This window comes from Nilaparvata lugens, chromosome 6 (assembly GCF_014356525.2).
Source record: "Nilaparvata lugens isolate BPH chromosome 6, ASM1435652v1, whole genome shotgun sequence".
NCBI classification, from domain to species: domain Eukaryota; kingdom Metazoa; phylum Arthropoda; class Insecta; order Hemiptera; family Delphacidae; genus Nilaparvata; species Nilaparvata lugens.
Genome location: NC_052509.1, coordinates 51,602,661 through 51,622,217, shown reverse-complemented (window position 1 = coordinate 51,622,217; position 19,557 = coordinate 51,602,661). Strand labels below are relative to the sequence as shown.

Here is a 19,557-nt window from a genome sequence, read left to right as displayed (position 1 = left end):
GTGAACTTAAAAATTTTTAAAACAATATGTTGAGCTGTCATTATTTTCTTGTTCTATCTCGATCATCAGTCATCAGTCGGCGCCATTGGTCAGGAGTTTGATAACACGTGGGCTCTAATGTCAACTCCCAACTAACTGATTGATCAATTTTTGGAAATTTATCAATTGCATTTAAAAGTTGTACATTCTATGAGAAAATAGTTATTCTCAAAGTAAAATGCAAAGATTCAAAAAATTGTTCCCTCTAAAAAGGTGTGTCACTTTCGGCATGATTCACGTTGGACCATTGCCAGGTAAACAAATAACTAGAAATAGAACTTGAAATAATAAATTTACTCACGTTTATCCTTTACACTTTATTATAGCTTTATAACATGGTAAACACTTCAAAACATTCATTTATCCACACTTTGACACTTTTGATAGATTCACTTTATCACGTGTTGCAGTATCCCATATTGAAACTTCAAACTTTCACCTAACCTAGAATTTGAACAGATGAGTGTCAAAGCAAATCAGACCAATCAGAGCGCATTAACACTTTGCGCGCCAATTGATCTCTTTTCAAACACTTGCTTCAAAAGTCGAACAAAAACGGTTTGTTTTTACTCTACGTTTTATGAGAAATGAGCATTTACTCGAAAATTATACATTTTGTGATTTGTAATAATTAGCTTAAATTTTTTCTAAATAATATCAACAGGTAAGTTATTGTAAAAAGTCAAAACTGATAGGTATCATTTATTTGGTACCGTAAGTCATTTACTAATATTTCCAATATTCATTTTACTATAATTTACTAATGATTGTAATTTAAAAAGTAGGATATTGTACACCATATCTTTATTGTAATATGACATATAATTTTACATTTTAAAACTGTTGCTCTATAATTGTTCCAATATTTTTCAGGCACACCAAAATACCAAGGATCAGTTGAGAATCTTATTGAAACTTCCTGTTTGGAAGCTGAGATCTTCAAAAAATGCTCCATAGTAAGTAGGCGCCTTTCACCTACCTTTAAAACATTGTATAATTCAATGAACCTGACGAATAGCGATGTTTTTTTTGTCAGGATGAATTAATTATAGACATTTTTTCAGGATGCAGTTATTATAGAAAATATGCACGATGTGCCCTACATTCATCATTCGAAAATTACACCAGAAGTAACTGCAATGATGACGAGGATTTGTTCTGCTGTTAGACAATTACTGCCAAGGAGTATCAAATGTGGAGTACAGGTATATTCATTATGTTTTCTCTCAGTTATATAATGACATTCCATATGAAAAAGTTATTATATATAAGTAGTTTCATTTTTGCATGGATTACTTAGAATTTTAAATCAAACAGATCAATAGTTGAAGTTCCTTTTTTGCTGAAAGCTGTTCGTACTTTGTACGGAGTTATTATTATTATTATTGTTTCATTTCATTTATTAATACATTCCTATTTTACATGTATACTGATGCAATTCAACTTTTTGCACAAGATTTTAGCTAGTGCAAACAAGGAAGCACTAGCAGTTGCTCAAGCAGCAAATTTAGATTTCATCCGAGCCGAAGGATTTGTTTTCGGCCACGTTGCAGATGAGGGATACACAGATTCTTGTGCTGGAGACTTGTTGAGATATCGGAGGAATATACAGGCTGACAATATAATGATCTTCACAGACATAAAGAAGAAGCACAGGTTTGTTTTTTAATATTATTTAACAAAATTTTCATACTTTTTATCAACGTTCAACATTTTAAAAACGGATTTTATTGTAAAATATAGAAAATAAAGATAGTTAAGAAAACGTTTATCAATGTCATTATGTCATTGGCCCCTGCGATATAATAATATGGTATAGCTTACTTATTTAGTATGGAGTATACATCTCAATTTGATTGAATTATTCAATAACATTTAAATAAAACTTGGTAAAAAGCTACTGTGTAAATACTTGTATCCCAGTGGGTGAAGCAACAAAATATTAATTTGGAAGGATTTCAACAGTTGCTACTTTTGTAGCGAGCAGTCAAGAGTAGACTGAATGTTGAATATTTTCGTGTTATCTTCTTAATTAATTTACCCCATCATAACTAGGTAAATTTCAAAGATTTGAGCCAGCTGGTGACAGGGCAATAACGCTGGAGACACACGAGGTCTGCTATCTCTTCATAGTGAATCATTTAATAGAATCAACAGTTGCCAATAGTTTGCAATTGGATAATCACATTTTCTCGATTTTCGAGTTTATTTTTAATTTTAGGTGAAAATGTTACAGAACATTATTGTAGAGATTCTCATGCTCAATCTATTCCACTCGAAATTTTTTGTTCAAATTGTATCTGAAGCCTGATAATTGAGAATCTGAAATCAAACTTTGCATAGATGGGGCGGAGCTCCTGAAATTTTTAAAGATATGGGACTTGTGGCAGTTGATAGAGCTTATCGATGACTATTGCAGTTATAACTTTAATCAAAATCGTTGGTGCCGTTTTCAAGAAAATCGCGAAAACCCTGTTTTTGACAACATTTTCGCCATCTTAGCCGCCATCTTGAATCGCATTTGATCAAAATTGTTCGTGTCGGATCCTTATATTGTAAGGGCCTTACGTTCCAAATTTCAAGTCATTCCGTTAATTGGGAGATGAGATATCGTGTACACAGACGCACATACACTCATACACACACACACACACACACATACAGACCAATACCCGAAAATCACTTTTTTGGACTCAGGGGACCTTGAAACGTATAGAAATTTAGAAATTGGGGTACCTTAATTTTTTCGGAAAGCAATACTTTCCTTACCTATGGTAATAGGGCAAGGAAAGTAAAAATATGTATTTATAAAATAGAATTACAGTACCCTTTAAAATTAATAAAATATTGAAAAACAAGAATACAAATTGTATTAATTTCAAAGGGCACTACAATTCTATTTTTATTCTGAGTAGATTTTTGCCCACACCTTTCTCTATCAGAGTTCCCAGTGTCGCTCTGGGCCGGCTAAACTCAGTCGGCGACTGGGGAGGGCCGCGGCAGGGGGACGGGAGTCTTGGTGGGGCGTCCGTCAACCACCCTCGTTCGAGTTGGGGGTTGAAACAGGGTTTTGAGTGTTTTGGAGAAATGTTTCCCTCTTTTAGGAAAGAGGGGCCGTGCTTTCGCACTGCCAAACAGGGTTGGTCGCGGAATGAAAGGAATAGGAACTTTGCGGTGTCAGTCGTGAGAAAGGGCTTCGTGTCGGGACTAAGTCTTAGTCCCTGGGCACCGGGTGTCCTCCTGGGGTCCGGATCGGTCGCGGAGCTCTGGCAAAGGTCTTCCCTAGCCTTTCCAGAGGTCCTCTCTCGATTCCGCACTGAATTAGTGCGCTGCGGCGGCTCGCGCTCTGGACTTTCCCAAGTCCTAGTTGTCGGGCACCAGCTGTCCTCCTAGGGTCCGGGTTGGTTGCGGAGCTCTGGTAAAGGCCTTCCCTAGCCTTTCCAGAGGTCCTCTCTCGATTCCGCACTGGATTAGTGCACTGCGGCGGCTCGCGCTCTGGACTTTCCTAAGTCCTACTTGTCGGGCACCAGCTGTCCTCCTGGGGTCCGGATCGGTCGCGGAGCTCTGGTAAAGGCCTTCCCTAGCCTTTCCAGAGGTCCTCTCTCGATTCCGCACTGGATTAGTGCGCTGCGGCGGCTCGCGCTCTGGACTTTCCTAAGTCCTACTTGTCGGGCATAAGCTGTCCTCCTGGGGTCCGGATCGGTCGCGGAGCTTTGGTAAAGGCCTTCCCTAGCCTTTCCAGAGGTCCTCTCTCGATTCCGCACTGGATTAGTGCGCTGCGGCGGCTCGCGCTCTGGACTTTCCTAAGTCCTACTTGTCGGGCACCAGCTGTCCTCCTGGGGTCCGGATCGGTCGCGGAGTTCCCGCAAAGGCCTTCCCTGGCCTTAGTTGAGGTCCTCTTTCGATCCCGCACTGAATTAGTGCGCTGCGGCGGCTCATTCACCGGACTCCTCTCGCAGCCGCGGAGTCTAAGTCCTCGAGCACCGGGTCCTCTCCTGGGGTCCGGATCGGTCGCGGAGTCGCGGGAAAGGTTTTCCCACACCTTCCTTGAGGTCCTCTTGCGCCTCGATGTTCCACTGGTGGTCTACCAATGGGGAGTCAGGTTTCGACCAAAACCTGACGTGTCGCCGTTGGTCGAAACTGGTAGCCCGTCGTCTAAACGGGTTAAATGTCGATCAGCACTCGCCCAAACGGATGTTGAGCAATGGAGTTCACCGTGTTTGAGGCTAATCGTCTTTAGCCTCAAACACAACTCCCGGTCGCTGAAGAATTCGGAGTTCACTTTAGTACAAGACGTACTGTGATGTTGCTAGCTGCACGCTGCTTCCTCCTCACCTCACTCGACCGCTCGCCCTGGCTCTCCGAACTCGACTGCCTCCTGCTAGACGTGCATGTCGCTGGCCCGGCCACATTCGAATTTCACCAAACAAACTATGCCAAGATTTACTACCTATTTTCTACTATTTTCTACCTCCAATAACCGATTTTCTACCTCAAAGATAGCAGAGATATTGAATAAACTAAAGTGCCGGGCCAGGGGCATGTTAGCCCGGCCATCTCTGAATTTCACCAAACAAACTATGCCAAGATTTACTACTTATTTTCTACTATTTTCTACCTCCAATAACCGATTTTCTACCTCAAGGATAACAGAGATATGAGCAAAAATATAGAAAGGTCAATGACCTCTCAGCCCGGCCATCTTTGAATTTGACCAAACCAAATATGCCAAGATTTACTACCTATTTTCTACTATTTTCTACCTCAAACCAAACTGAAATCTAACCATTCATAACGGAGATATTGGCGAAAATATGTGTAGGTCACGTGCATGTCGCTGGCCCGGCCACATTCGAATTTAACCAAACAAACTATGCCAAGATTTACTACCTATTTTCTACTATTTTCTTCCTCAAACCAAACTAAAATCGAATCACGCATAATGGAGATATTGGCTAAAATATGTATAGGTCACGTGCATGTCGCTGGCCCGGCCACATTTGAATTTCACCAAACAAACTATGCCAATATTTACTAAATATTTTCTACTATTTTCTACCTCCAATAACCGATGTTCTACCTCAACCCAAACGGAGTTATAGGGGATTGTAAGTTTTCACCCACCCCCCTCGCCTATCACCACACACGAAAACTCGTTTCTAGTCTTGCCATGATTGAATTTCTGAAAAACTAAATGAGCCAATATGTAGTACACAAGCTCTGCTATCATATTCCACGAAGAACGGAATCGATAGCTCATCACTAGACAAAGTTATTGAGTGTTTAAAGATTACCCCCCCCCTCGTAACAGCATGTCTCTGTTAAAAAAATATAAAAAATCTGAAAAAAAATATAAATGTTATCAATTATTGCGGAGTATCCTTTTCGAAAACCTGCTTGATTCTCACTAATGACTTCTCGACCATAAATAAATCCACTTCTCCAATCTTGTCAACAAGATACTTACAAATATTTATTACTGTAAATTGCATTTGTAAATGAAATCGCTTTGTAGTTCTCAGGATTATTGGGATCATTTTTCTTACTAAACATTGCATTCACTCTAAAACAACTATAGAAATGTGATGCACTTAACTTTTGTGGGTGATTCTCCAAGATATTTCCTATCTATCTCTACTATCACTAATACTGAACATTGAAAACTGTGCTTGTACAAAATTCATTCTTGTTTTGAAATTTAATTGAATAGTAGTGATATATCAATATTTGAAGAATATCTTGTGTTATGCGAATGGGACATTTCCTGGAATTCTTGTAAATATGGAGAAAGAGAGAGAGAGAGTTGTTCATATTGCATCATTAATTACTGAAGAATGGCAGAATAGTTTATATTTTCTTTTACTTCCTTGCCCTATTGCCATAGGTAAGGGAAGTATTGCTTTCCGAGAAAATTAAGGTACCCCAATTTCTAAATTCTATACGTTTCAAGGTCCCTGAGTCCAAAAAGTGGGTTTTGGGTATTGGTCTGTATGTGTGTGTGTATTAGTGTATGACCTCCTCTTCCTAGAACTATGATTTCCACCTCTCAAATATTTGAATTCTGTGTTCTTCTGGTGAAAACGTGAATTATTGTTTTTTGAATCTCAAATAGCAATAAAAATGTATCTATTGAATTTATCAATTGGAACTCAGCTGTTCTCGATTCAGGATGACCTCCTCTTCCTAGAACTATGATTTCCATCTCTCAAAATTTGAATTCTGTGTTCTTCTGGTGAAAACGTGAATTATCTCGTTTTACTTTCCTTGCCCTACTACCATAGGTAAGGAAAGTATTGCTTTCCAAAAAAATTAAGGTACCCCAATTTCAAGTTTTCTATACGTTTCAAGGTCCCCTGAGTCCAAAAACATGATTTGTGTTTGTGTGTGTGTGTGTGTGTGTGTGTGTGTGTGTGTGTGTGTGTGTGTGTGTGTGGTGTATGTGTGTGTGTGTATGTCTGTGAACACGATAACTCCATTCCTAATTAACCGATCGACTTGAAATTTTAAACTTAAGGTCCCTATACCATGAGGACCCGACAATAAGAAATTCAATAAAATTCAATTCAAGATGGCGGAAAAAATGGCGGATAATACTAAAAACCATGTTTTTCACGTTTTTCTCGAAAATGGCTCTAACGATTTTCTTCAAATTTATATCATGGATAGCTATTATAAGCCCTATCAACTAGCATAAGTCTCATTTCTGGGAAAATTTCAGGAGCTCCGTAATATTCTTGAGAAAAATGGCGGAAAATGACTAAAAAACCATGTTTTTCACGGTTTTCTCGAAAACGGCTCCAACGATTTTCTTCAAATTTATACCATCGATAGCCATTTTTAAGCCCTATCAACTGGCATAAGTTTCATTCCTGGGAAAATTTCAGGAGCTCCGTAATATTCTTGAGAAAAATGGCGGATAATGACTAAAAATCCATGTTTTTCACCGTTTTCTCGAAAACTGCTCTAACGATTTACTTCAAATTCATACCATGGATAGATAGATATTCATAAGCACTATCAACTGGCATGAGTCTCATTTCTGGAAAATTCCATGAGCTCCGTAATATTCTTGAGAAAAATGGCGGATAATGACCAAAAACCAGGTTTTTCACGGTTTTCTCGAAAACGGCTCTAACGATTTTCTTCAAATTCAAGCCATGGGTAGCTATTCATAAGTCCTATCAAATGACATGAGTTTTTTCCTTGGAAAATTGCAGGAGCTCCGTAATATTCTTGAGAAAAATGGCGGATAATTACTAAAAAACCATGTTTTCACGATTTTTTAAAAATAAATTGACCGATTTTTTTCAAATTCATACTCTGTATAGTTATTTATCAGCTCTATTAACTGGCATGAGTCTCCTTTCTGGGAAACTAATGGGGGGTCCACCCCATCCTTGAGAAAGGACTTTGTAACCTCCTTCTCGTGCATGAGGTAGGTAGGTAGAGCAGTTCAAAAAAGAACACATAGTCGAGATATTTCATCTGTAGAACAGCTTGTTTTAAGACTTTAAAAAAATGACGACTAAAAAAATCATTGAATTTCACAATTTACACAAAGGAAAAAGTACTCTGAAAACAATTATATATACACATATACAAAAATCTGATCGTAGTTTCGAATATGAGCAAGGAAAGTTGTGTGAGTGTACCACACCAGATTTTTTGAATTTCAAATAGCCATAAAAATTTATCAATTGGAACTCATCTGTTCTATATTAGGTTGACCTCCTCTGCCTAGAACTCTCATATTCGAGGATCTTAAAGCATTTCTCTGTGTTCTGCTGACAAAAATAGATTTTTCTAGTGGAACTTGGAAGAGCATTTTTTCAAATCCATTTATTTCGACTATTTCAATGGAACTATCGTTATTAATCTCCAGGAACTGTAGAACTATCGATTCTGCATCCAGAACTGTCAATTTTGGATGTACTTCTAGGAAATGCTCTTCCAAGTTCACACTGGCAGATAACCAAGGTAACTGGGTGTGTTTGTTGAAGAATCAGTTGCATCTGGCGGGTTGCAATCTGGTTGGAGATTGGCAGGACAGAGGAAAGTTTTCTTAAGTCTTACAAGTTGAAGGAAGGAAAACTAGTACAAAACTGAAAGAGAAGGAATATGTTGAGCATTTTCTGTTAAGGTGCCCGATGTATGGTGGAATAAGAAGACACTATTTAGAAAAATTCACTACAAATGTGGTTACTGACGATGACAAACTCATGGTTTTACTTTCGAACTTTACGGAGCAGAAAATCAACCGTTTGTATGGGTATACAATGAAAGCAATCGAAATCAGATCTATGATAATAACACTTGAATAATGTCCGATATTATAGTCAGGGAACAGAGATTATCATTGAAAATATTAAAGTATTCGATGCTCATTTTAGACGGTTAAATGAGGAATGCAGTGAGCTGAATAAAGTAAGTTTGATGGGGATAGATGAGCTCTAAAAATAAGATATTGGAAGAGATTATTGTATGTGGACGGATTATTATAAAAAATGTATTATGGATATATTTGTCTAGAATTGATTATTGTTGAAGTTAATACTGTTATACTCGTTTCGTTTATAAAATAGGAATAGGTAGATATTAAAACTGGAATGTTATTATTGTTGATTACTATAAATGGTATTTTTTTAGTATGTGAGAAATGTAGTATTGGATAAATTTTACAAAAAATTCATATTTTGTAGTTGAACTGGATTGCACGTTATAAAATATGTATAGGTATATAATACGGGAGTGCTATGATGATAGATATGGGATTGTTATTACATGAAAATGTACAGATAGATATTTATTTAAAATTCAAATTTATCGAAGTGATAGATCTATTCTTCTGTATATTAGGAACATATATACTTACTAAAGTACTCTTACTTGTGATATATATTAAAGCATGATTTAGACATACCAGTAATGTGATATCATAGATGTAATGACTGTATTCAATCAATCGTTTGTATTAGCATATGTGCTTGAAACAAATAAATTTATTCTCTTATTTTATTAAATCTCAATACGTTACTCTCACATACATTGATTCATTGATTGAATCAAATTTATAATATACTAGGTAGTTCAAATATTAATTTGTGTATCATATGTTCATATAGTTTGCGATTTTCATCCATTGCAAATAAGGATGTTTTTTCTATTCTTTCAGTTTGCAAAATGTGAACGATTATTTTCGATTGTATGAAGGTATTTTAAATATTAATTTGTGCATCTTATGCACGAATAGTTTGCAATTTTCATCCATTGCAAATTAGGATGATTTTTCTATTCTTTCTGTTTGCAAAATGTGAACGATTAGTTTCGATTGTATGAAGGTATTTTAAATATAATTGTGCATTTATGAACGAATAGTTTGCAAATTTCATCCATTGCAAATTAGGATGATTTTCTTATCTTTCTGTTTGCAAAATGTGAACGATTAGTTTCGATTGTATAAAGGTAATCAAATATTAATTTGGTATCATATATGTTCACATAGTTGCGATTTTCTCCATTGCAAATAAAGATGTTTTTTCTATTCTCCTTTCTGTTTGCAGAATGTGAACAATAAGTTGTGATTTTATAAAGGTATTTCAAATATTAATTAGTGTATCATATGTTCAATTATAGGTATTGATGAAATAAAGGTACGTCTGCAATGCATTTTTTATGTAATAAGTTGTTTTATGTTTATCCCAAACATTATTATTGTTATATGGTATTTCATCAGAAACAATTCAAAACATAGTTCAATACATGCTTATTTTTAAAATCTGGTGTGGCGCACTCACACAACTTTCCTTGCCGTTATGAAAATTGATCACCTGACGCTACGGTAGTGTTCCCGCGCATCTCAAGTCTACTATTCAAAGATTTGAGCCAGCTGGTGACAGGGCAATAACGCTGGAGACACACGAGGTCTGCTATCTCTTCATAGTGAATCATTTAATAGAATCAACAGTTGCCAATAGTTTGCAATTGGATAATCACATTTTCTCGATTTCGAGTTTATTTTTAATTTTAGGTGAAAATGTTACTGAACATTAATTGTAGAGATTCTCATGCTCAATCTATTCCACTCGAAAATTTTTGTTTAAATTGTATCTGAAGCCTGATAATTGAGAATCTGAAATCAAACTTTGCATAGATGGGCGGAGCTCCTGAAATTTTTAAAGATATGGGACTTGTGACAGTTGATAGAGCTTATCGATGAAGCAACAAAATATTAATTTGGAAGGATTTCAACAGTTGCTACTTTTGTAGCGAGCTGTATAACTATTATCATATTGCAGTGAATGATTCATTTATGAAGGGACAGTTTATCTCTTAGTACTCTTCAACATATTTTTTTCTCTGTATTATAAACATTTATCAAGTTTTAGCTAGGCTCTAAGCTACTCTTTCTTTATTTTCAGTGTGATGGTGCCTCAACACGTTTTTTCAAATGAGGTTACCTAACCACTTTACATTATTGTTTTGTAATGTTTTGTGTATTATTCATTATTGTAAATTGTAAAGTGTGTCAATAAATGAACTGAACTTGAACTATTGCAGTTATAACTTTAATCAAAATCGTTGGAGCCGTTTTCAAGAAAATCGCGAAACCCTGTTTTTGACAACATTTTCGCCATCTTAGCCGCCATCTTGAATCGCATTTGATCAAAATTGTTCGTGTCGGATCCTTATATTGCAAGGGCCTTACGTTCCAAATTTCAAGTCATTCCGTTAATTGGGAGATGAGATATCGTGTACGGTACACAGACGCACATACACTCATACACACACCATACAGACCAATACCCAAAAATCACTTTTTTGGACTCAGGGGACCTTGAAACGTATAGAAATTTAGAAATTGGGGTACCTTAATTTTTTTCGGAAAGCAATACTTTTCTTACCTATGGTAATAGGGCAAGGAAAGTAAAAATATGTATTTATAAAATAGAATTACAGTACCCTTTAAAATTAATAAAATATTGAAAAACAAGAATACAAATTGTATTAATTTCAAAGGGCACTATAATTCTATTTTATAAATACAAGAAAGTAGCCCTGAATTCATACATTTTAATAAATATGTATTTTCATAGACTTATAGCAAAACTCCAATGTTCATAGATTAATCAATTATTTGTTACTTATGATAGTGATTATTTGAATGATCAACAGTATTGTGTATAAATAATATTTTCTCTGATTTTATTTCAATCAATCGTTACATTTGAGTTTTGTATCATAGATTTGCACCCCATCTAAAGTGGATTCTGGAGTGATACAAAATTATTAACTTGAATAATTTCATAATTTGAAAGATGTCTTGTTTAATTTTGCAGTTCGCATGCCATAACATCAGACATTACTATAGAAGAGACAGCTAAAGCAGCCGAGTTTTTCTTGAGTGATGGTGTAATTGTCACAGGAATGACTACGGGACATGCTGCCAATGTTGAAGAAGTTTCAGGTCGATCCATTATCAATATAAATTTCAACATCATAATTATTATATCAACATTCATTTTTTCGTTGTTGGTTATCCATCTTGTTTTCACTAATATTATTACTATTGTATTTTATAACTTCAAAGTGAAAAAACACTCACATTCTTTGGTGTGGCGACGACCGTTTCGTGCTGGTGTTGCACATTCTCAAGCCAAACAGAAACTAAAGTTTCACTATTCCCACAAAAACAGAAAATTAGATGTACTGGAGCAGTTTGAAATATACAAGTAAACCAAACAATATTATAAATGACCAAATCAACTTTTCCTCCCACACCCTGTTTGACAAACTCATTTAAATCCTTCTCCATTAACCTCCAAAAATCCCCTTCACCCCCACTCTGACCAAATACCCACCCTCATAGCCTTAACTACTTCAGTTTCTGTTTGGCTTGAGAATGTGCAACACCAACAGAAAACGGTGGTCGCCACTCCAAAGAATGTGAGTGTTTTTTCCACTTCAAGTTATAAAATTATACAATAGTAATAATTAATTTTTTGTTATGATCTTCTCAAACCCTTTTAAATACAATTCTCATAATCAATTAGGGTGGACATTCCAAAATTATAATTATTGAGAACGCTGGCATAGATGAAATAGTTGAAGGTGTATTTGGTACATTCAACTTGAAAATTGAATCAATTATTTGGATATAAATTAAATCAATTAATTGGATTGCTTTAACAAAATATAAATGCCAAACTCAGTCTCTCTTCAAAGTAGTTGGCTCTTCAAGGATTTTTCAATAATATTGATGATTATTGGCTAATTTGACAATTAAAGTAATTTCAAAAGTTGAAAAAAAAACAGATTGTCAGGTCTCTAAATTGTAATATAAGTAGACCTATCTTTTTATCTGCCAGTTGGACATTTTCAAATTGATGATTATAATATTGGCCTATATTGATGAGATAACAATTTTTGATTCTGTGATTTTGCAGGTGTCAAGAAAAGCGTAACTATCCCAGTTCTTGTTGGATCTGGTGTGACCTCTGATAATGTAGGCTCTTTCATTGGAAAAACTGATGGAGTGATTGTTGGAACTCATTTCAAAAAGGACGAGAGGTGAGTACCGTACTAGAGTTCTTATCTACATTCATTAATTGAAAAATATAAATAGATTTTTCAATTCTCTTATTTTTACTCTATAGGTTAACGTTTCCAATAAATTATGAAGGAAATAAGAGTTACACTGCTATTTTTCTATCAAATTTACATTCATACACAATACGAAGTACAATTTTTTATTTCGCTATCAAATTTACAAATGTATCTATCCATCGTGCAAGATAAGTTATAAAGGTAGGCGCACACAGATCGTCATCGGACGATTAGATTTGATGCATTGTTTTCAATTGGAGTGCGCATACCGATCAATAGAAAACAATGCATCAAATCTAATCGTCCGATGACGATCTGTGAGCGCGCCTACCTTTAAGCTTCCTTTTCACATCTGAGAGAAGAGATGAAATAGATTATAAGGTGTACAGCAATCAAACTGTGACAATTATTATTAATTTATTTATTTCCAATCTATTTCAGATGGGAGAACATGGTTTCCGAGGATAAAGTCAAAAAGTTCATGGACAAAATGATGTCATATGCTAATAAAACTGCTGGAGAAACATTTTAAAGGATTTCAAACTAATTTGAAATCTATTGATAAATGAACTTGATTACATTTCCTGTAAACGTGATTGGTCAATTATAGTAATAGAATCAATTCCTTGAATATATTTGGAATTACAAAAATAAGATGATAATTCCCAATACGTATTGAATAGTGTGTTTTATTGTGTTCAAAATAAAGCATTTTATTCTATCAAATATTAATTTATTATTCTATAATCAAATAAACAAACATACAATTATTACAAAACATTGAGTCATTGAAAAATCCTAGAAGGTCATCTAGGTATATCTCGAAATTTCTTATGAACATTTGAACTAAACGAGTAAGCTTCAATTGAATAACTCAGTTTTTCATTTACTAGAATGAATTCATTTATCATATTTTACAGTTAGAGTGAGAATATATATATATATTTGAATATTCAAGTTATGTCAAGAGCAATAAAACTTCTTTCATGTATCATCATCAATTACACCACATGTTGTTAATCAAAAGAACCTATTTATAATAGATCAAAAATTGGTGAGAACATTTTTATGAAAATATCCACAGTTATTCAAGATGTAGTATCTCTTATTGAATAAGATCTTCTTGATGAACGATCAAAAATGATCAAACGCATTACTGAAAATTTAGTAATTCAGAATTATCTGAAAAACTTTCAAATCAATATAAATAGTAAAAACTGTTCACAATTTCATTAAGAACTGGAGTTCATGTTACAAGGAAATTAACAAATCATAAAGCTTGATGGATTCCATTCAAGATTCAATTTTCTATTACCATTCTACTTTTATCAAAGAATTTCCGCTATCACGTCTAATCATTGAAAATATTTGAATTTAACTTTGAAATCACTATTTATGTAATTCTAAAATGCAGTGGTGTACATAAGATATTGTAAATCACCCTCTACTAATTTTATAATCATTCGTTTTTGTATTGGATAATATTGAAGAAACAGCGTTTGACACCGACGATGACGATAGTAGATTGTTATCTGATGAAGATGAAGATCTGATCGAGACTCGCAGCAAGAAAGATGTTCCTCTCCAAGTTTTCAACATGATTGAGGAAAAAGATTTGGGAAAGTTCGATAAAGACGGTCATTTCATGTGGAATTCTAAAACGCGAGAGCCCACTGACTCATGGCTTGAAGGCGAGGGCTCAAAACCAGTTGAACGGGCTGTCAATCGGCCCCATGTTACTGACCCTGATCCATGTAGACCTGATCCATGTAGTATTACAACTAGTAGTGTTGAAGCACAGACTAAAGGACATCGAAAACGTGATGTAGGACAGAGGAACCATTCAAGGAGTCAAGAGTTCTTGTCAAATCGAGAATGTTGTAAACGACCAATGGCTCCTTGGACAGTTTATCTGCCCTCCATCAAGTTTCTGACGTTTTTGAGCCTCTACTTCAATACTTTGCTAGTTGGGGTTTCGTCACCTCCCACTTCATTCACATGGGACCGATTGACAGCCCGTTCAACTGGGTTTTGAGCCCTCGCCTTCAAGCCATGAGTCAGCGGGCTCTCGCGTTTTAGAACTCCACACAAAATGACCGTATTTATCGAACTTTCCCAAATCCTTTACCTCATCCATGTCAAAAGCTTCGAGATGAACCTCTTTCTTGATGTAAGATTCGATTAGATCTTCATCTTCATTTGATTACAATGTACGGTCTGTGTTAAACGCTGTTTCTTCAATAGTATAATATAAAACAATAACAAATGATTATTAAATTAGTAGTGGGTGATTCTAATCCCCCCCACAGTATGGAATTGAAATATCAAATTATACATATCACATGATAGATACGCGACAGTATAAACTACCGTACTTGATCTAGTGATAAAGCCCTCACTTTCCCAGCATGCTTGATAAATTTAAATTCAACATATCAGTGACAACAAAGTGTGATAATAAATTGATAGTAAACACAGTATAAAATATGAATATCAAATAATTAATTCTCGGCATTATTATCTTGAAATATCAATCCATAAATACTAGATTTTAATAGCCAATGAGTTGAGTGTAGCCCACATTTCCACTTCCAGTCGGATAAACTCAAATGCAACAAATTCAACAGTAATAACTGAATCCAAAGTAGATAAAAAGTGAATTACACGCCAGTAGGCTAGGTGAAGCCCATATTTGCTCATTGGGTTGGATAAACCTTTACACATTAAACAGAGATAACTGAATCAATCGTCCCAGATAATAAAAAGTAATTAATAGTGAATAGACATTACAAGCCAGTGGTCTAAATAAAACCCACATCTCACTTTAGGTTAGATAACCTCTAATGCAACAAATTGAACAGTGATAACTGAATGGATCGTTCAACAATGATTCATTCATAACTGTCCACATATATAAATATTATTCGTCCTATAATATAATATTTAATACAGAACTTCCTTCTTACAATATTTCATCGTCCACATTATAGAAAAAATAATAGTGAATGATTAGCAAGTGGTCTACATGAAGCCCACATCTCACTTTAGGTCGTGCAACACATTGAACTATGAAAACTGTTTCATGCACAATTTCATTGTCCACAATATAAATAGAGCGAATAACAGTGAATGTTTATCCAGTAGGCTTGTAGCGACAGAGTGACCTTAGCGGCAACATTTTGACCTCGACAGGCTCGCTGAACTTGTCCGAGCGGAGCTTGACGACTCCTTCGGCATTGTCGATGGAAATGAGCGAGCCAACCATCTCGCGCTCCTCGCCCATTATGACCTTGACCTGGTCGCCTTGCATTGGCACCACTGGCTCCAGATGCTCACAGCCAATGCTCACCGTTCGGTCCTCGTCCGGCAGGAACACTGTGCACATCAGGCCCTGTACAAACAAATGAGTTTCAATTAAAATTGGTTGGAAAATAAGTTGAACAATACTGAAATTACTAATCTACAATCGCTTAGTTTAGAAATTATATAATAATTCATTATTATTTATGAATTTTCTAATTTACTTTGTTAATAATGTTCATCCAATATATTATATATTTATATTTGTTCATGCATAGCAACCTAGTAAATGAGAATTTGTTTTTAATATTCCTCAAATAGCTGGATAGAGGAATTGAAATATATGTAAACTGTATTTATTGAAATTGTATTTTGAAACAAATAAATTGAAATACTATACTTTTTGTGTAGTTGAGAAGTTGATATTGTGGTAATTATTCATATTGAATGAAAAAGACTAAGAAATTGTCAAAAACCACAGATTTATTGATTATTAGAAAGACCGGTTTCGGTTATTACACCACAATTGACAATGGTGTAATAACCGAAACCGGTCTTTCTAATTGTCAATAAATCAGTGGTTTTTTGACAATTTCTTAGTCTTTTTCATTCAATATGAAATACTATAGATTTTTGGACCCACAAATGAAGGAGGGATTTGGAGGATCAGATAGATATAACGAGGAGATCGAAACCCTACTCCAAAGGCAGAATATTGTCATATTCGTGAAGTCAAGAGAATAAGTTGACTGGGACATGTCGAGAGGATGCCACAGGAGAGAGCCCGGCAGAAGCTCATGCAAGAGGTTTTCTACAGCGCAAGAAGAAGAGGAAGGCCGAGAAGGAGCTGGCTGAGGGTACAGGAGGACGACCTGCGTGTGATGGGAGTGATGCGGTGAAGAGTGTTTGGCCAGACAAGAAATGATTGCAGGCGAATTGTGCAGGAGGCGAAGGTTCTTCATGGACTGTAGCGCCGGTATAAGAAATTAAGTAAAGCAAGTACTATCGATTTTTGAGTTGACTCTTTGATCATACCCTATTCATTTATTAGGTGAAAACATGACAATATTCATTGGAAAGAGAAAAAAAAAACAGGCGCCAACAAGAAACTTCTTCTCTCTCATAACATCTTCTCTGTACCGCATTGTTGGCAATTTATGTCTTTCATCAATATTTATAAATTTGTATTGTAAAACCAGGGTCGCCAACTGTGAGTCTCTGTAACTATACCACAGCCGTTCGTAGAACTCAGATCTTCAGAATGAGTTGGGAATATAATTGATTGCTTTGTTTGAAGGCCTGTTTGAAAATTCAACTGGCCAGATCTCGGCTCGCGATGAACGGACTAAGGCACAAATTACTAAATAGAAGCTGCCAATTTAAAATCACTTGTAAATAAATTTTATATAATGCAAACATGATTTGCACAATGAACAAGTTAAATAATCCATTGTGGCCAATGAGGTACAATTATAAAGAGGTATCAAGACTACAGTGAAAGAAAAATTATCTAAAATCTGAAAGAATTAAAGATATTGAACAAAATTTGAAAGTAAAAAGTTTCACTTACGCTTATACCCTTGATGATTCCTGTTTGCCTAGCAAGTCCAGCATCAATCTGTGAATCTCTTACTCTCACCTCAATGTCAACCGTATGCCATTCTTGCATTGGACTTTCCATGCCTGCAAATAATTATTATATTATAAGTATATAGCGAATACAGCGATAATTAAATGAAAATGAATTATGTTTTAGGATTTGGAGTTAGGACTCAAGAGCCTTCTCTTCCATTCAATCAAAATCTTACCAGCAAATCAGCGCTGCGTTCACTTTATTACGATCATCGATTTGTAAAATTGTCTAGGTGAACCAATTAGAATCAGATTGCCGATAAAGTACGTAAATTGTTCTATTTATTTCAATTAACTATTTACAAAGATGCAAGATCAGCATCATAATAATTTTCTATAAGCTGATACACACGAGCCCTAGAATGGGATGTATCTACAGCTACAGTGCGTGGTTTGTGAGTGATAGTATATAATGCTGACTGCTGGAACAATCCCTTCCTTACGTGCCTTAAATGAAGGATATTACTTGAGAATCAATTGAAGGAAAGAATGAATTAATTGGTTAATATAGGCAACTATTGCGCCTCAATGCCCCATTCAAAATGAGACAAACAACCCACATTTTTGTTCATTTTACATAATTGTATATGGAACATTTTGAAACATTGTATTTTTGACAAAACTTAAATTGACGAAATAATTTGTAAACTTGGTAATTGATTATTTGATTTTCCTTACACTTGTTTTGCGATAGGAATGAGCCACTATCAATCAATGATTCCACATTGGTAGAAGACTTCAACATACTAATATTAAATGCAAGATGATGGAACAAATTAATATATTTAAATTTAAAGAGAACAAGGGTAAACAAAAAAGTCACTGAGAGAGATCCTGTGGTTAATGATGTGATATTTTATAAGTTACCACGAAATATGAAAGCTATAAAGGTAAGGGAATTCCAGTTCAAGCTTAGAGACTACTTAGTAGAGAAATGTCTCTACAGCTTGAATTATTTCAACGGTAAACTTGGTAATTGATTTAATGCTGTTTGATATGTACTGTTTTTATGTTAACTTTCAATTTGTTATTGACAAAGCATTAATTATTTCATAGTTATATTTAAGTTTTTTATAAAGTGACTTATTTCAATGGAACTTGAGACGTTGTTGTGTTTTTAACTGTTTTCATTTTACCCCAACACATATAATATATAGTGGGGTGTATATTTATTCATTGAAATTATCATTTATTCATTGTTGAAACACCGCTGATTTATGTAGTTATATTACAATACTATATTATCAATATTCTAATGTTGCATTCAATCTTCATTGTAATTAATAAGTTTTCATAATATGTGAAATTTGTTGCATAATTGGCTGTTGTACTGTAATTTATTGTAGATTCGTGTATGAACCAGAATGTATTGTAACTTACTTGAATAAATTTGAAATTTGAAAAATTTGAAATTTGTTTATCTCTGTATTTTCATATACGTGATACTGTGTACAGTTTGATATCTGTAATATGGTTTTTATGTTAACTTTCAATTTGTTATTGATCAATTTGACAGTTTTGATTATTCGTCAATTTGAGTATTCATTAACTTTTCTAAATTTGTATTATGCAAAAATGGAAAAAACTATTTATTATTATTATATCACTGAATTTATTTGTAGAAAGTGTGCTGACCTGAACTAGGCGTCTGTGGGTTGTAAGGTGATTGGCCTCCACCATCAGCCAGTGGACTGTAATTGACAGGGGACGGAGTGCCATAGGGCGGAACGCCACTGCTTGGACTAGGCGTTTCCACGTACGCTGAACTGCCACCTGCAAAAACAAAGTTACAATCCAATAACTACAATAATACATCTCCGTTTTAAAACGTACAATTGTGTTAACAAAAAGTTATAAACACAAGTAGCAATTAATTTCTCCATAAAAATGTATTTTATATTTATGTTTGTGAAATGTATTTTGAATGGAAATAAATTTGATTTGATTTGAATAAAGGGAATTATTGGAATATTACAAGTGTAA

General features: G+C 34.9%; 3 protein-coding genes across 9 annotated transcripts in view; 1 reads left to right on the top strand and 2 right to left on the bottom strand.

Annotated features, from left to right (window-relative positions):
- Positions 1–491, bottom strand: part of LOC111050743 (uncharacterized aarF domain-containing protein kinase 5) — a 72,025-nt gene extending 71,534 nt beyond the window's left edge. For 3 of the 7 annotated variants that reach the window (XM_039431165.1, XM_039431171.1, XM_039431167.1), the window contains exon 1: positions 341–491. The gene's annotated coding sequence lies outside the window, so the exon portion shown is untranslated. The remainder of the gene's footprint in view (positions 1–340) is intronic. The other 4 variants (XR_005571673.1, XR_005571672.1, XM_039431163.1 and 1 more) reach the window with 3 other exon arrangements.
- On the top strand, positions 64–13,644 carry LOC111050744 (uncharacterized protein F13E9.13, mitochondrial). The gene is made up of 7 exons (XM_022337095.2): positions 64–293; positions 913–995; positions 1,104–1,244; positions 1,496–1,695; positions 11,376–11,503; positions 12,483–12,606; positions 13,084–13,644. The coding sequence occupies exons 1-7, from the start codon at positions 218–220 to the stop codon at positions 13,172–13,174; spliced, it is 843 nt and encodes a 280-aa protein (XP_022192787.1). The 5' UTR covers positions 64–217; the 3' UTR covers positions 13,175–13,644.
- LOC111050741 (transcription elongation factor SPT5) overlaps positions 13,316–19,557 on the bottom strand; it is a 31,749-nt gene continuing 25,507 nt past the window's right edge. The window contains 3 exon segments of the mRNA XM_039431181.1: positions 13,316–16,033; positions 17,513–17,625; positions 19,210–19,347. Coding sequence (XP_039287115.1) covers positions 15,776–16,033; positions 17,513–17,625; positions 19,210–19,347 — 509 coding nt within the window. The 3' untranslated portion in view covers positions 13,316–15,775.